Source organism: Micropterus salmoides, unplaced genomic scaffold (genome assembly GCF_014851395.1).
Source record: "Micropterus salmoides isolate LMB-PRFRI ecotype aquatic unplaced genomic scaffold, ASM1485139v1 Ms_hic_scaffold_8, whole genome shotgun sequence".
Lineage (NCBI taxonomy): Eukaryota > Metazoa > Chordata > Actinopteri > Centrarchiformes > Centrarchidae > Micropterus > Micropterus salmoides.
Genome location: NW_024044570.1, coordinates 21,569,806 through 21,588,482, shown reverse-complemented (window position 1 = coordinate 21,588,482; position 18,677 = coordinate 21,569,806). Strand labels below are relative to the sequence as shown.

At 41.5% G+C, this 18,677-nt stretch overlaps 1 protein-coding gene across 1 annotated transcript in view; it reads left to right on the top strand.

Moving 5' to 3' along the window:
* mapk8ip2 (mitogen-activated protein kinase 8 interacting protein 2) overlaps positions 1 to 18,394 on the top strand; it is a 29,203-nt gene extending 10,809 nt beyond the window's left edge. The window contains 14 exon segments of the mRNA XM_038706103.1: positions 1,032 to 1,137; positions 6,739 to 6,928; positions 6,931 to 6,977; positions 7,101 to 7,179; positions 7,818 to 8,021; positions 8,901 to 11,148; positions 11,286 to 11,494; positions 12,896 to 12,971; positions 13,739 to 13,911; positions 14,005 to 14,114; positions 14,549 to 14,671; positions 14,789 to 14,859; positions 14,953 to 15,051; positions 15,816 to 18,394. Coding sequence (XP_038562031.1) covers positions 1,032 to 1,137; positions 6,739 to 6,928; positions 6,931 to 6,977; positions 7,101 to 7,179; positions 7,818 to 8,021; positions 8,901 to 11,148; positions 11,286 to 11,494; positions 12,896 to 12,971; positions 13,739 to 13,911; positions 14,005 to 14,114; positions 14,549 to 14,671; positions 14,789 to 14,859; positions 14,953 to 15,051; positions 15,816 to 15,888 — 3,808 coding nt within the window. The 3' untranslated portion in view covers positions 15,889 to 18,394.
* The last annotated feature ends 283 nt before the right edge of the window (positions 18,395 to 18,677 follow it).

The window sequence follows — 18,677 nt, the reverse complement described above, 5'->3', positions numbered from 1 at the left end:
TCTGATAAAATCAAGATTGGATGTTTGGAGTCCTTGTTTAAAAAAAAAATACAATTATATACACATTTATAGCTTAAGGATTTGCAGTTAAAATATTAATAGTTTTTTATATATACTTTGTGCTTTCACTGAACTACAGTGGGATAATGGAGTAAGGGCTTACTGTAACATGCAACATTCACTTCGTATACGTTTGATTGCATTCTCAACAACCTAACTTTATTGGTCTCTAAGTGTTTTCTGTAGCACCTTGTTGTACATTAAAGCAGACCAGAAGAATGGGGACACTCTGATTACAGTGACCTTTTCATGCCCCCCTTTTTTTACTTTTAGATGCATCAGCATGTCTTCATTTGCTCCATGGGACTAATGACATTGTGTAGACAGGACCCCATATGACTGTGTGATGTAAGCTTGCATCCATACGGCACGTTATATGTGGTGTGTCCTTTTCTTAGTCGGAAAGCTGCAATGCAGCAATTCCTTCAACACATTGCAAGTGATCTGCCATGGAACAGACAGCCTGCTGAAACTAATGGAGCAAAGATGAGATAGAGCCTAATCAGGAAAACATATACACGTCCCTGCTGAGGTGTGCTGCAGCTGTAAATAGAAGTTCAGAAACTCTGGTGTGTGATGCAACTGCCGATAATTCACTTCCAACTCTATAACATTCATAGCTCATACATACTGTGTATACAATACAATTCATTTGAAATTTCATTTCAGCTCTTTATGTGTTGTTAATCTGCACCACTGAAATGTGCCGCATCTTGTTAGTGTGGATTGTTATAAGAGAATAGGACGTGGGTGTTTTTGTGGCTGCCTGCGTCCGGTATATGAGTCTGAGACCCAGATAGACAATGACAGGCCATGAGTTACAGCAGGTCTCCCCTAGAACAGGGCTCAATGTGTGGGCATTAATCAGTGAGAAATTACCCAATTGAATGTTGCGAATGAAAGAGGCATACTGCTGATATGAGTGTTTTTCTTTGCATGTTGTAAATGTACTGTCTCTCATGTGTTTCCAGGCCAGCCCACGACATCAGCCTGGAGGAGTTTGATGATGAAGATCTTTCTGAAATCACAGATGACTGTGGGATTGGACTCAACTATGACTCTGATCCATATGAGAAGGTGGGGCCCTCGGTTGTTGATATGTTGTTCCTTTTAAATTACCTTCCCTTGCATCATTTGTGCTTTGTTTCTTGTTCAAAGGGCAAACTTACAGTGGGAATTGCAACCGTCTGCATGCATGTAAAGCAGTTGTACATGTGTACTGTGAAAGTTGTTTCACTGTTTGTAGTATTGTATAACTTGTAAACTTTTTGAAATGATGAATATTTTTCTGGCAAAATTTGTAATAATTCCATATCTCATCTGTCTGTTGTTGCTCCTCTACAGTTGCTTTAGGCAAATGCTTGTCATGGTTCAATAACAACCTACAGGTTATATAGGCAGAAAAATGAGAAGAGAGAAACATGTAACTTCAAGCAATCTTTAGAGCAAATGAGATGAACAGTGTGAGATATTTAAGGTAACAGAAAGAAAGAAATATGGAGACTGACCTGTTTTGTAAAGCTGTTTATTGTTTAGAACTGCTTATTTGCATATATCTTATGTAAGAATCTCTGTAGCTCTGGATTTTTTATCTACAGGCTACATAGCTTACCAGCATTGCAGTCATTACAGAAACGACCATAAGCCTTCAATATCCATATTATAATACCAAGGACAAAATGAGAAACATGCTTGACTTTGGTAACCAGAGTGAAGGACTCTCCGTGTACTCTGATCATTATCATCATCACACATACTGGATCTGAGCATACAACATACATTAACTAAACTCCTTGGTTTATAATAGAAATTCTAAGTAGCACTTCCACTAAGTCACTGTGTAAGTATATGCAAATAATTGAGTCATCCCACATGTCCAACCAGCTTAGACCTTAATTACACAATTTCTGAGAACTATTATCTCATGTCCTCTCTCTCTCTCTCTCTCTCTCTCTCTCTCTCTCTCTCTCTCTCTCTCTCTCTCTCCATCCTGTGGGATGTAAATGTTTTATACTGGTGGCATGGCGCCACAGCTGCAGCAGAGGGTGGGTGACCCAGTGCAGTTTGCTGCTATGCAGAGACAACCTCTTTTCTTCCCTCCCTCCCATGTGTCTTCCCTCCCTGCTATGCAGAGTGTTGCTCAGAGACAGAGCTCAGATTCCCTCCTCCCTAGTTATCTGCCACCTCTCCACTAATAAAGCCTGTCTTCCTTCACATTCTCTTCTCTGGCAATGTGAGTGGAAACGGGGGATTTAGCTCAGGAATGGTTGGTTCTGAGGGTTAAGCTCTCTGCATAAATCTGTGCTAGATATTTTGCTTCCTCCACTTTAATCTGCCAGCAAAACACATAACGGATGGCCAGCAAAGCCATTCTGTAACAATGGTGTTTTAGTGTAGCATGTGAAGTGACCTCCAGCAAAAGAGGGACTTGAAAGAGTGGGGTCATACAGTGGTAAACCACACATCAGTGCCCTCTTTCTCCTCTCTCTCTCCCATATGCGTTCACACACGCACGCATGCACACACACACACACACACACACACACACACACATCAAACACATCAGCAGAGGCCTTCACTGCTCACTTCACAAACAAGAAAGCGCAGGGCAGGGATACTGTCGGCCCTTGTTAGGTTACATCATTGCCCAGAGGAAGTAATCTTGCTGACATGGGATGGATAGGACACACACCCAGCTGCCCTCTAAGTGTGTGTGTACATTTAAATAAAGGAGACAGAAAGCCACACTGTATTTCACATGGTATTTGATTTTGCCTGCATCAGTTGGGTGGGTGACACTCAGTCAGCTCATCAGCAGCAGCAGACGGGAGGAACTGCTGATGATGATGAGCAGAGAGAGAGAGGCTTTTGGTTTTTGTGTCAGCATGATTCGGTCATATTGGGCAGCATGTCTTTGATGTTTAGGAAGAACAGCCAATCTAAACAGTGAGATTATCCTCTGGCCCCAATCCCCAGCTCTGATTAATTCCAATTTGTCATGGGGTTCAGGTCATAATCTGCATAAACCTTTAGATCAGTACTCAGCCTTTGTGACAGGAGCACACACATACATGTAAAAGAAAACAAACAGACACTCACATGATGCCTTAAAATGGCTTATTATGCTATCTGGAGCTGAAGGCAGGCCATTAAATACTGTTCACATGGGTTTGTTGTCAATGTCTGATTTTATATCTCTGAGGAAAGGGTAATTGCTGGCCAGATGCCAAAATGCTACAACATTCTGGCTCAGGCTGTCCTTTCCTACTATCCATGATGTCACTTGGGGATTATGTTTGAAAACGTGTTTTCAACCGTGTGATTTTTTTTTCCCCTTGACCTTTACTTTTTTAAATCCAGAATATCAACACAACAAGCCAAGAGACCACAACAGAGGGAACCCCTCCCTTTTTTGTCTCACACACAAACACACACCCTGCTGCTTTATGCCTCGTCTCCCCCCTGATTCTTTCCTTCCTGTCTCTCTAAGATCCATCTTTGTCTCTCCAGAGCCCTGATTGAACACCATGAGCACATGCATAATTCAGTATGTGAGCAATGGTGTCTGTGTCTTAGCTGTGGCGCTACGCTGAGTTTGAAATGTGAAAATTTGGAGATATACTGATAGATGGAGGCCATCATCCACTAGGTGGTCTCCATTAATGGCAGGCTAATCGAACTCTGTCATACATTCCAGCATAAAATTCACCCAGATTATGAGCTATATTTGGTAAAAGGGCTTTATGTGGGCACCCACACAGACACAGTTTATTCTATTGTTGTAAAAAACAAAACAAATGGAGGAGCAAGTATGTAGGCATAGCTTAATTTTGATCAAGATGTACAATAAATGAGCAATGAATGTAGATGTAGTAAATAATGAATCACCTCCCTTTTTCCATTATTTTAATTTGATCTAAGACGAATGACTTTGTAGGTGTATGGAGCCAGCCATGCACAAGGGAACATGTACTTTAGCCAGGAGTTTATGTGCCGAAAAATACCCACTCTAAAATAAAACACCTAGGCAAACAGCTGACTATAATATATCAGCCGCAACATAGAGGAACAGATAACTCCCACACATCACAGAAGGAATAGGTTAGCATGGCATTCATGGTCAGTCAACACACTTCCTGTTTTCTGTTGATCTGCTGATTGTTAGATCTTAAAAGACCACTTAATTCTCAGCCTTCACTTCTCTTCTCTGGGATTTACGAGTCCCTGGTGTCTACTTCAGTCGCAAAGTCACACAGTTAGTGTTCACTTCAGGATCACATCCTCAGTTACTGTCCAGTGCTTTCCTCTGTCAGCTGGTAAGTACAGTAAGCAAAGAGGGCCCTGCAGTTCAACCCGAAGCCTCTTCTCTCCCCACCACTGAGGGAAGTGCTCTGTAGTTACAGTGATATCTCTCTGCCAGTTGATCAGCATCCGGAGACGCTGACCTGCTGAGCTGCTGTTGAGGAGCAGAAATGACTGTATACATATGAACATATGAGAAATACATAAGTCTGTTTATGACTGCGGACCAGAACAGTTTGTGTGCATTAGGGTGTGTCTGTGTATGATGCTAGGAAGATCATTTTTCATTAACTTTAAACAAATTTAATTTCCACTGACTGCAGTTGTGCTCTCCAATGCTTCTGTGTGTGTGTGTGTGTGTGTGTGTGTAAAAGGGCTAAACTCATTCTCAACTCCTCCATGCCTGCAGGAGAGCAGGCTTGTGAAAGTCTGCTGGGTGACAAAGGAGGGACCATCACGAGGCTGGATGGGATGTCCTTGGGAACTGGAGACCATGGGGATCGATGCTCACCGACACACAACTATTATTTATAGTTTTCTCTTTTTCTTTAAGCATGCCAGCATGGCTGTCAAGTGGCCTCACTAAAGGATGTCTCCTGACAGTGCAGATTATTCTCCCAGGCAGATGTGACATTTTCACAACCCCCCTGATGGATATCTGGATTTTCACACTGATGTGGAGTTATTGGTCACATATCCCCAGTGATGGATAACAATGGTTCGGTGTGATGAAACTGCATTGTGATCCTTGACAGTAGTCACAACTGAGAGTGCATATAATGATCGATTGAAAGCTTTCTCATCACTCACCAATATACTCTTTTCAAAACATTTCAATGCATCTTAACAACTGAATTACAGAAAGAAATAGAAATGTTAATTAGAAATAACTGTTCATATCCATATGAACCCTCTGGGTAATAGAGTGTTGATTTCTGTTGCTGTGGCATAAAGTGGATGCACCAGGCGTCAGCAGAATCTTGTGCAGTGTATGGGCGAGAGGGAAAGCTTTGATTCCTCCATAAAAAGGTCTCCACTGAGAGGCAGAGAAACTGCTATGCTGTTCAAACTTCAAACCAGATAAATCAATCCACATGTTTGCATTGTGAAATTAGAAGTAGGGTAGCGATTATCAGAAAAAATTAAACACAAGTTTTTGTAGTTCTGACCCATGAAAATTATGGTAGAGCAGCTTTTATTGATATTAGCCTGATCAAACCTTTTCACTCAATTCTTTTCTGCTCATCAGGGAGAGATGATGTTGTGACATCACTTTTGCTCTGCTCTGTAAGGTTCAATGTAAGGTGAGAGACCTCCCAGACTATTTGGGTAATATAACATACTTTGGAAAAATCTGTTTTTTAGATTACAATATTATAAAGTGTAATTAAATTATATGATTCCACACAGCCATATGATCAATTTTGCCTTGTCTCAGACAGTATGAGATGTGTGTCAATAAAGCTACTTCATGGACCCTGCTCCATCAATATACTTTGTATCTGGCAAACATAAAGGCTACATGGCAACACACACACACTGGTGGAGGTGTGGTCTATTAAACCACAAGATTATTAATGCACTGCTTTCCGGTAAACCAGCTGTAACCTGAGAGATGTCTGATTGATCCACTCTCATTTCATTGTTCTCCTATGGTTTTCTTTTATCTTTGTATTCACACACACACACACACACACACACACACACACACACACACACACACACACCCTTTCTTTTCTGAATAGCCTATCCTCAAGACTACTCCGGTATCCTGCTCTATGCATTCATTTTGCAGGGTGACTTTGTGTTTAGTGACTTAATTGTTTCCACAACTACACCCTTATCTTTTTCATGTGAAGGTGGTAATGCTTTGAGGCTGAACCCTGCACTTAGTTCTCTGTCTTTTTACACACACACACACACACACACACACACACACACACACACACACACGAACACAGAAGACCAGAGGCTGCAGAAAAGACATATCAGCAAAATGCATTGTGGCTTTTCATGTGAAGAGTTGCCCACTACAGTGCATTGATGTCTGTGTTTTATGAATGCCCTCTGTGTAATCAAAGAACATTGTGTTGCATGCTGTCCATCTGTACTCTCCTAGTTCTGGTTATCTCTCAGAAAGGCATGTTCCTGGCAAAGCTTTAAAATTAACAAGGAAATAGTATACAGTCGATAGAAGGTACCAACTTTTTCATTTGTGTTGGCTCACCAAACATATCTGCTGTCAGAACAGAAGATGCCCTTATTAGTGTGGCTATAATCTGAAATATGCTGACAGTGTCAAAACAAAGAGCTCCCTTTGTTTTATCCTCTTTACCCAATTACTAATTTCTCTCTCCCTCTCTCTTCCGGCATTAGGACTCCCTCATTCTGGAGAAGAATGACATGCACCACCCAGTTTGCTCCTTCCAGGACGACTTCCAAGAGTTTGAGATGATTGACGACGAAGATGAGGACGACGAGGAGGACGATGAAGATGACGAAGAGGTTGACCCTGATGCGCCCCCGTCCCCCTCTGCCTCCCCTCCTCTTTCTCCAACTCTTGGCACTCTAAAAGCAGACCCACCACACTGAACCTCACTACTGCTGTGTCGCAGGTAAGCAACCTGAAGCTCCTAAACACACACTAAACGCAGATAATGTATAGTTAGTATTTAGTGTATAGTTTTGTAATAGTACCATGCAACTTTGTTGAATATCACCCTCTGTCTTTTCATTAGGACTCACTGAATAACAATAGCAGTCTGTCCCCAAAGAAAGGAAGCTGGCAGGACTCGTTACGCAACCCAGCCTCACAGGGTAAGTACATGATTTTATTTAATTATCTGCATTAAATTTGGGTATGAAATATGGATATGATTTCACTGTATTAATTTGTTGGTATACCACACATGATACCTCACTGAGGAGATTTTGATAAATCTTTTGAGAAATTATGAGAGAGAATCGCTTGTAGTTCCAGTAATAATGGCGCCACATCGTTTGTTTTTTCATTCATATGTTACATGCATGTTACCCCACACTAATTCAGTTCATGTATCTCAGCTTTCTCCCCTATCCAAGTCATTTAATACTGAGTGTTTTCTGAAATTGAGTCTCCAGTTTTTAGACACTAAAAGAAACACATCCCTGATTTCAACATAATGAAACTCAATTTGTGTATCTAAAGAAAATTTGATGGATCTGCCCAAGTGAGGCAATTAGGTAACTTTAACATGAAAAACAATAAATAAATAAAAATGAATGACTTGCCACAGCAATCAATGTACATCAGTTTAGATTTTACAGTATTTTACATTTCTTTCCAGGCTTTTAATTTTTGAAGTGTTGTCCCACATGGGCAGGTTTATTGTCGCCTAGTGTAAATGAATGAATGCTCAGCTACACAGCTAACCACAGGCATTACACACAGTTAGAAAATAAATATCTACTTCCAGGCCGTCTGTCTCCAACCCACTCTTGTCTGGAGGATGGTAGCCGTGTGACAGGCCAGTGCCCAGCCTCTCCAGTTTCCCAAGCACCAGGGTCTCAGAGCAAAGGTACTCCACCAAAACAGGCAGGGGAGGGCAGGAACCCTCAGTCCCCTCACAGGCCCCTCCTTTGCGACATGGAGGGCAACAGGCGGGAGAGGCCCGAATACGGTAACAAAAAGGCCAACCCAGCAAGCATAGAGCTCATTCCATTAACGTTAGTGTTGTGTAGTGACGTGATGTGAAATGGTGATGTGATAAATTTAACTTGTTAAGTAAAATACAGTATATGTTCACCAAAACACTGTAATGTTGGTTCCTACAAACCACTTTGCTAGCAGAGGGAATAAATTGTGTGTTTCTACTGAAGAGGCGTTTACTGAACTTGCTCATCCTCCGTGTTTTAAAAAAACTGATTATAAAGTTAAGAAATATACCGTAAAACTTCAGTTAATAGCCCAGGCTTAAATCACTGAACTCGCCTATACTCTGCCTATATTTGGGACAGGCCTTTAATTCCGTTACCATGCCAGTAAATCTGAATGAATAATACTTTGGTGCTCATTGTTTCTGCAAAATGAACTAAATGATGAACTGTGGAGAATCTACCTGATGTAATGATGTGTATAATGTCCACATTGACAAAAGGTCAAACAATTATATTGGTATGCACGATCTAAGCAGCTTAGAACTAGCTCAAGCAGGTGACCCTGTGGGCTTTAAGAGGTTTTATATATCCAAAGAACTTCTATAAAAACCAAACCAGGCATCTAATTAAGAACTGCCGTTATATGTCAAAACATGTAGCCACACCAGGCCAGTAAACGGGACAGGTGTCTATGGGACTAGGCTTTTAATTGAAGTTTTACAGTAAGTGGACCCTGAATCTCTCTTTTTTATCTTCTCACTTTAATTGTCCAAACTCCTCTGATCTGTGTCTTTTCTCTTTTTCCATTCTCTGCATCATCGTCTTCACAATCCTCAATGGTATCCTGTATTTTCATTCTCTCATGGCCTCCCTTTTTTCTCTACACCTTTTTATCTTCACAGGCTCATTTGGTCAACACAAGTCCCACCCTTGCTCTGGCAATGTCATTGAGCCAAAGGCAGACCCTTCGATCCAGACAGCAAGGGTACCTTCTGTAGACGAGCACTCCCAGTGTTCAGACACAGAAGTGGACCATGACCTTAACAGCGACCACAACCACAAACACTCAAATCGACGTGCCACTGACACCTACACAATCACCAGCGAGTCCTGTATGGAGCCGGAGAACGACCTAGACCCAGATGGAACCAGTCACTGCTTGTCATCCACTGCACCCATGGGAGCCAATGATGGTGCCGACACACCCTTGTCTGATGAGGAGCTGGAGAAAGACTTTGAAGTGGAGTTTATGTGTAAGGAGACCTATGATATGGTTTGTAAAGAGAATCCTTCGTCATATGTGGAATTTCCCTCCATTGAACCCTCTGAGCTCGCCTCATTCTCTAGCTATGTGTCCTCCAGCCGCTCAGACACTCTTGACCAGTTCAACAGTTCAGATGCTGCAGCAGCTTCTGCCATTGAGGCAGCAGCTAATGACTCCACCTCTCCATCCTCAGACCCAGGTATAGCAGATATGAACCAGCAGGGTTACGTGACTTCAGACCAGGACAAGGACCTCAGCTCTCCAGGCTCTGACTCTGACATTGAAGGTGAGCTGGAGGCAGCGTTTGCCTGTGGAGGTCCCGTGGTTTCCAACATGATCTCCTCTATCTCAGAGACAGAGCTTGATCTGACCAGTGATGACAGTAGCAGCGGACGCTCATCTCACCTCACCAACTCAATAGAGGAGGCCAGCTCGCCTACATCAGACCAGGAACTGGACCCAGATACAGAGTTAGAGCAGGACAGTGGAATCGTGGGACTGAAAGCGTCTCTTCTTCTGGGCCAGCCTGATCCAATCAAAGATGGCTCTCCTCTACCCTCTCCTTCCCCTCTGCCCTCACCCACTATCGCTACGCCATCCCCTGTTGACTCACCCATCTTACCTCCTAAGTGCTATGATGATAGTCAAGCTCTGATGGGTCTGCAGAATGTAGATGATGAACTGTCCTGCGATCACCAGGCTGACCCAGATGAGACGCTGCCTCCTGCCCAACGCTGTGAAGACAGCCTGTCCAGACAGATGGTGCTGCAGATAGAACCAGACCACAGTCTAGAGAGCTTCAAACGCTCCTTCTACCTGCCAGTGGGACCCAGGCTAATGCCCAGCGCAGACGAATATGATGGAACCAGTGAAGGAGAGTCAGAATCAGAAAGTGAAGATGATCTAAGCGAGAACTCAGACTCACCATGGCTGCTCAGCAACCTGGTCAACAGGATGATCTCAGAGGGATCATACCCAATCAGTTGTCCTGAGGAATGCTTCAAGAGGAAGGTGTCTGTGTCAGACACCATATCACCATCCTCAGACATTGGAGAGGGAGATGGTTTCAACGATGAGGACCAAGAGAAGAAAACGGGGATGGAGGCCTCAGAGGAAAAAGAGAAAGAAGGGGAAGGGTACAGAAAGGGTAGGATGGAGCCAGGAGAGAGTAGGAAGAGTGTGGAATCTTCAAAAGAAGGAGCAGAGATAAGTCCCTGTCTCTATATGAGCAACCCTACTGGTGACATTATAAACCCTCTGATCTTGGAGCACTGTGCAGGCAGTGGGAGGGGACCCACCGATTTCAAATCCTCATATACCACTAAAGCCTCTGACAAGAACTTCACTGACAAACCCTCCAAGAACACCAGGAGACAGGAGGAAGATGAAGAGCCCAATAATGACTTGATGATGCTAGAGGGTAGGAAGGATCTGGACTCACCAAGCCTAAGTGAGAGTGTGGTCAGCGACAAGGATGAAGGACGAGAGACTGAGCCCAGGCCAACGAGCCGTTCCTCAGCTTCTCTTGAGCGTATCACCGAGGTTAAACACAGCCTGACACTGGACATACCCACCGCCCAGACTAACCGCTGTTTCAGCCTCACCTACTCCACAGACAATGAAGAAGAGGAGGAAGACGGGATCTACCCATTCCTGGGTGGCATGAGGAAGCAGTCCTACAGGGGTAGTGATTTAGAGCTTGACTGTTCACCACCCATTGATTCCAGTGTGCAAGATCATCCCTTATCTGACCATGACCTCCCACTGTGTGAGAAAGATCTGGCTCTGAGGCAGCCGAATGAAGATGATGGACTAGCCTATGACTCCATGAAGTACACACTAGTGGTGGATGAGAATACTACACTGGAACTAGTCAGCCTCAGGAGGTATGCTCTGACATATAACAAATATAAAAATACTGCTTTCTGTAGGGTGTGCCTTTCATTGGTAAATCAATGGTCTAGTACTCGTGGCTGTCTAGCCCTAAATTGAGATTTGAAACTGACAAATCTTGTCCTCTCAGGTGCACCTCCGTTCTGAGTGATGACAGTGAGCTCTCAACGCTATGCGACGAGGAGCCTCTGGGGACAGGAGAGGAGGGCTATGGTCGCGATGATGAGGAGGTGAGGCCAGAACTTGTCAGTTCTTCTGAGGACTCCTCCCCTGAGGCTGACCTCCCATTCTCCAAGAAGTTCCTCAATGTGTTTGTCAACAGCACCTCACGCTCTTCCAGTAAGTCACATGCACCCTCTGGAAAACTCTGATATGTAATTTTTAGAGATTTAAGGAACAGTTTGACATTTTGAGAAATACATATATTACCTTTCTTCCTGAGAGTTAGATGAGAAAATTGATACAACTCTGATATCTGTAAACTAAATATTAGCTTAGCATGAAGACTGGAAGCGGGAAAAAACTGCCATCTTCGCTCTGTCCAAAGATAAGCACCTTCAAAGCTTACTTTTTAGCACATTATATCTTCTTTGTTATTTCAGAATATTTTAGCACATAACCCCCTGTTAAAAAAACAAAACTTGTCACTTTTACACTTCAGGATTTGTGTGTATACACAAGAGAGGTATTGAACTTTAACAACTCTTGCAAGAATGTGAAAAAGCATGGAATCTCAAACTACTCCTTTAACTTAAGCCTATGGAAATTAAATATCTTACAGGTTATAACCCAGTGGCATATTGCTAAAACTGTCCATTCAGGGTTCCTTAGAATGAATATAAGGTGGTAATCGCTTATAGTGATCGCAGTAACAGCGATCTACTACTAATATGGCTCCAAAAGCTTTCAACATATAACAACATATGAAAAAAATCAGAATATTTTATGAATACATATGTTTTCAAACTCTGCTACCAGTTCAGTATTGGTAACCTACAGTTTATTTTGAGGCTTGTTAAAAATTTAGAAATGCACTGCCCAGCTGTGGCTTAGTAACCTATGTGCACTACTGCCGTTATAATTTGAACCACAGTAAGCTATATTTTATATAAAGTACAGTAATGTATTGCTGTGGAGTATATTGAAATTATACACATTACAGTTATTTAATTTGTACAGTCATTTGAAAAGCATTTAAAACATCTGTACTGTGTGTTATATCCATGTAATAAATATACAAATGCCATTTAGATCGTAATCTACATGACAAATAAAGAAAAGGAAAAAAATTCAGTTATAATAATAATCTGCTTATAGTGATCAATTTTTCCCTGGACAGATGTGATCACTATTAGAGGTTTTCCACTGTACTGCATTAGGGTTGAACTCATCACTGTCAGCATGATACATTAACATGTGATCTAAATTTGGCAGGGGCCCACACAAGGCCTATGGGAGGGCTCTGTTTCCCAATACATCCACCATCAATCAGTGTTCTCGCTTCAAGATTCATATCCCTAATGAAGGGTGATTTGCATAATGAAAGGCTCATTACAAAGACTTTCATTGCCATTTATTTGTTGATAAATGCACTTAGCTTCCATTTAGACTTACTCACATAAAGATTACATGGGAATTTTTTCCCCATCAAATAACAGGGTCAAGGAACAATTTTTTTGGAAAAACTGTTTTCATGGCATTAAAACAGTTAGTGGTAAATGGTGTCTGTTTGCTACATAGGCACTGAATCATTTGGACTTTTCTCCTGTACCATCAACGGAGAGGAGAGAGACCAGACACACAGGGCAGTCTACAGGTAAGATTTCTGACAATGGGACTTCACTGGGGGCAATGGAAAGTACAGCAAAAAGCAGATTAATAACAAAAGATTGTAGAAAATAGTAGTGCTTTCGTCAATTGTAAAAGCATAATGGTAGAATGAATTGCAAATGTCATTACCTCCAATTTTCAAATTACTATTGTGTGTCTGGGGGTAAAAGTCCTTGTGTAGATAAACAAAACAGTATTTCTTTGAGGTTTCATGGTTTTCAGTGTGCTGTAGGGGTCATGTAGCAATGGTGAATCACTAATTATGTTAGATAGGAGATGTCTAAGCTACAGCTGTGCTCGAGAGCTGCAGGGTGGCCAGTAATATTCACATCAGCCGCCACCTGTGTCTGTCCTTTGTGTGTGTGTGTGTGTGTGTGTGTGTGTGTGTGTGTGTGTGTGTGTGTGTGTGTGAAAGAGAAAGCGTGACAAAGAAAGCTACATGCACCTCTCTTGCATACAAGCACATGTTGTGCATGTATAATTATGTATTTACTATACCACAGTCCTCTTTCAGTAAGTACAGTATGTCCCCACATTTAGAGCTCTTTGTCTCCCTCGACCCACCTCTGTCTGCTGTTTCATCACTCCTCTGTCTCTGCTCCCCAAAGGGAGTCACCTGATACCCAAACAGATGCTTTCTCATCAAATGAACCCCAGTGTATTGGATACCCAGCTGCAGGGACACCATATAAGGACTGTGAACACTGAACATTTTCTTTTTTTGTCCTCCCTTCTCTCTGCTGCTCTCTGCAGGTTCATTCCCAGACATGCAGATGAGCTGGAGCTAGATGTGGATGATCCTTTATATGTAGAGGAAGAAGAGGATGACTACTGGTACCGAGGCTATAACATGCGGACAGGGGAGAGGGGCATCTTTCCTGCCTTTTATGCCCATGAGGTCATAGGCCAGTCTAAGGAGTTGCTGGGTGAGCTGAGAGATACATCTTTTCTTCTGTGTTATTGGGAATGACAGAGGAATCACATGTTCTGTATGTATGTGTCTACATTACACCCTGTAGGAATGAAAAGAAATCCAGCATGGATTGAGACTTTCAGCATTCAGTTTTTGGGGTCTGTTGAGGTACCTTATCACCAAGGCAACGGCATTCTCTGCGCCGCCATGCAGAAGGTGAGCTAAGTGGAAACAGCAACACACATGGGCAATAGCTCAAAACTGAGACAAGCATGTGTGCTACATCGTTGCACACTAGGCAATTTATTTCAGAAGAGTTTTTTTGTTATATTTGTCTAAATTCTTTGTACATCCAGACAGCAATTAATAAATCAAATGCTCTGACACAAAAACATAAGAAATATAGCATCTGTGGCTGTCACAGGACTAAAATAAGCACAGCAAATTGTTTTATTCGGCCTGAATTGGCTGGCCTACCTGCCTATACCTACCTTCCTGTGCGCACTCATTGTGTTTTGTGAAAATGTGTTTTGTTGGAGTTGCTTTGAAGGGAGGCCTGAAGGGAGCTCTTGCTAGTTTCTCCAACATTACCAACCCTATAGCTTTAAAACATGTTTGTTTTTGACATGAAAATATTTTCTCTTCCTTAGATTGCGATATCGAGGAAACGGACAGTACATGTGCGACCTCCTTCTCTGTGCGAGTTGGAGATTAGCTTGCAAGGAGTAAAACTGATCATGAGCCTGGAGGATGAATATGATACCCTTGATGAGGTGTGGAGAAATAATTAAATGAATCAAGAAACTACTCAAATATTTTAGTCAAAGTCAATTATCTCTTCAGTTGTCAATTATCCCCATGCTTGCTTGTGCATCTCTCTCCATCTTTAGTATGACAGATGTAGTCACTTCTTCCAGATGAAGAACATCTCATTCTGTGGATGCCATCCGAGAAACAACTGGTATACAAACATACTGGTTTCTCTGCCCTCGTGTAACCAGTGTACACTGTTACATATGGCTGATTTCATCATATTGTTGTCTTCCCTCTGCAGCTACTTTGGCTTCATCACTAAGCACCCAATGTTGAACAGATTTGCTTGCCACGTGTTTGTATCCCAGGAGTCCATGCGACCTGTAGCAGAGTGTGTTGGGTGAGTCCAAATCACATTATTATATCAGTTGCTCTATATCAAACAGATACCAAGGGACAGTAATGACTTTGCATCTTTTTTGTGTGTTTTGTATACTATAATCTCTTGACATAGAGTTGACATTAATTTTATTGCAATTTAATCCACTTAAACTGTGAGTGAACAGGTTTTAAAATATATTGGAAATTCACACTAACTATTTAGCAGCACATCATACTTAAAGTGCTTTTTGATGGTTTGCCATTGTAGTCTGATCTCAAAGTATTGAATTACAGTGCATCTTTACGTTCAGTCACTCTCATCTTAGCTGCATTAGTGAGCAGTGATGATTATTTGTTTTGCCCTGTAGCCTTTCATGGTGCCCATGTGTGTAAGGCTGAATAATGATTGCCGGCTTAGACATGTCTGATTCTTCTGTATTAGGTTTGAATAATTAAAGATACTGTCTCTGGATTGATTGAGGGTGGGCAGCAAAGCATGGGATGGGAAAAACCTTTTTCATCTATCAACTTCCCATCCTGCTCTGTCTGTGGAATAGACCCAACGAAACCTTGTGAAAAACAATCACGCTCCTTTGATTCAGAGAAAGTGGCTCTGTTTTTGCATTAGACTTATTGAATCCAGCATTCTTACGTGTATGTGCCTACATGCCATTTCTTAGTAAACAGCCAGAGCATGACTGTGTAAAATCTGTCACTAGATGAATGCTTACAATGGAAGGGTGTCTTCTAACAGCTGCTCTCATCTGTCTGTCTTTTCTGCAGACGAGCCTTCCAGGAGTACTACCAGGAACATCTGGAGTACGCCTGCCCCACTGAGGACATCTACCTGGAGTAAGAAGTGTTGGAACGACAACCACCTTCTTTCGCCACAGCTTGTGTATGTTCATCGAGTTTGCCACCAGAGGGCGCTGTCAGTGGGGGAGGGTCTCCTCTCCATGGTAAAATACTCCTCTGTGTCCCTCTAAAACTGGAATCTTCCTTTCTACAGTATGCTAGGCATTTGACTGATTTCATTCATCTCTCTTGTTTATTTCCATCATCTCGATGGATTGATTGCCTGTTTCTTTTGTCTTTTTTTATGATATAAAACTAAAACGCTGAGCACCTGTTTATTTAAAGGTTCCTCTTTTGAAATGAAAACAATGTACCTACTACTGCTGTTTCACTTTTCAATGCATGGCTAGTAGGGTTAATGCACACAGACACACCAAGAAATACACATATCCAAGTGAATGGCAAGCAGCTCAACAATCAATAAGGGAATGATGTAGAATCAAGAGGTTGGTGTTGAATTAACTGTAAATATGTATTTGTTCAATATTGACAAACTGCTAATTTGATTTCTACTGATAGTGACATTGGAGCAAAGTAGAGAGAGTACAGTGAACTGTCTTTGGTCTGAGCTTACCCCTGTGTCGCGTACAAGATGTAGTGTGTGTTGTAAATAAATGTATAGAAAGTAGACATTCAGGCACCTCATCCAGAGTAATTAAGAAACACAGCTGAGACTGGTGGGGGGTTTTGTTTTGTTGTGGGTAATGCTGACTCACTCTGACAGGAGTAACTGCAGGTGTAAGAGATTTCGGAAATGTTGTAATGATTTGGAATGAACTTTGAATGTCACTAGCCCTGCAGACACTTTATTCAGCTTGGATTATGTGTGCAGTACTCGTCTGCACATGTTGATGATGTGACAGAACCATTTTACTCTTGTCCAGTCCTCAAAGTTGCACTGCTTGCTGACTGCTTGCTTCACCGTGGGGAGCTTTCATAGGAAATCATTCAACTGTGAAAATTGCAAATCATAGATCACTGTATGCTTTGCTATGATTGATGTGACTTCAGGTCAAAGAAAGCAAAGGTCTTCTGAAAAGCCATATTCACACACCTCTGACTGTTTAACTCTGGTTTTCAGTGACATCCTGGTCTCCGTTTTCTTTTGATTTGGCAGGTTCAATGAGGGAAAAGGAATGACTAGACTGACCGGTAGCCACATCTTAGTAATGCTGTATTGCTGTGTGCCTACTGTAGGAGTGAGAGCGTCCTGCTAATACTTGGTCCTGGTATCACAATGTAATCAAACCTTTAATAAAGCATTAAAAGGGAGGTTTTATAGTTATGTAAATGGTTAGACTTCAATCTTGTTTTTTAAGTACGATAGATAAAAGATGTTCCCACATTTATTTATGGCTTTTAGTCTGGGCAAAGGTTAAAGCATCATTTGCGCATTACACAATAACCTACTCTGGGGTTGTTGTGGCATACCATAGCTTACAGTCTAGCACCTTATATAAGGGAGGGGGTATATTTAAAAAATGATGCGAAAAAAATTCAGGCTTTGAGGATTACCACCTCAACCATCCCCATTGTTCTTTCAGATGCTGTTTAGCCTCGTGTTCTACAGCTTTCAGTCACAGTCCACCAGAACAAACACCTCAGATCTGCAGGATTTCAGTGTTCAATGAAAGTTGATATGGCAGGAGGGAGGTAGGGTGTTATCTACATATGTATCGCTGTCAGTTAGATCATGTATATACAATAGTGAATCTAAGATAGTTATGTGTCCTTTATGTTGAGTATGTTATGAAATGAAATTAATATGTACGTTAATTAAAAAGACATTTAAAAAAAGATCACAACCAGACAAAAACCCCTGAAAGAAAAAACACATTAATATTTGTGATCTGCAATAATTTTATTTCAGTGTCTATTGTTTCTACACAAGATGTTAACTCAATATCTGTCACACAGGTGGCATTTGGGTTCCTGCCAACTCCATAACTCTCTACAGACAAGCTTCAGCAGCACATTTAGGGCACATTTTGTGAGATGTGACATCAATAGTGAGACACGCCCACCAGACTTCTGACCAATGTGTTGTTAGAGCTGAATAGTGACTGAGTCAGCTGCCACTGGAAAACTATTATTGCGTCTTGCCAATTGTAGTAATTGCCCTTGAGCTCCAACAGTGTGCCCCATCTCTGATCTGCATCTATTTGCTTCTGATCCATGGTTTTCTATCTTGTTACAGCCTAGTTAAAATCCTTCTTTCCACACAGCTACACAAAAACAACCTCTGAGGATGATCTATTCCTATATAGCCACTGAGACATACATTAACAGTTAAACCAAACTTTTGACTTTATTACATTAACAAGATTCTTCACTGTATACCTAGAGCAAAACAGTATGTGACAGAACAAACATATCCTATCTTGTATCTTTAAAAACAAGGACTTGTAAAATTCCAGGGAAAAACAAAGAAAAAAAATGACAAAAAAATCACTCTGCCTTGTCATGGGTTTGGTCTTATGAATAAAATATATGCTTGATGTCCGAAACCTTTATTGTTGTCTTTACTGTTCAGATCTCCTCTTGATTGCTTGTGGGACTGACATACTGTATGTTGCAAAGCACTTTCACATAAAACACCACTCATTTATTCTAAAATGTGTTAATTTAAAGAATGTTGAGGTGGATATTACACAATAAATCAAACAATAAAACATGTATTCAAATAGATTATGTCAGGAAAAATATACAGTACATTGTTATGCATTAGTTCTAAATGTAGTCAATATAAACTCATCTCCTCATTGAGGAAACAGATTGCTTGCAATATTA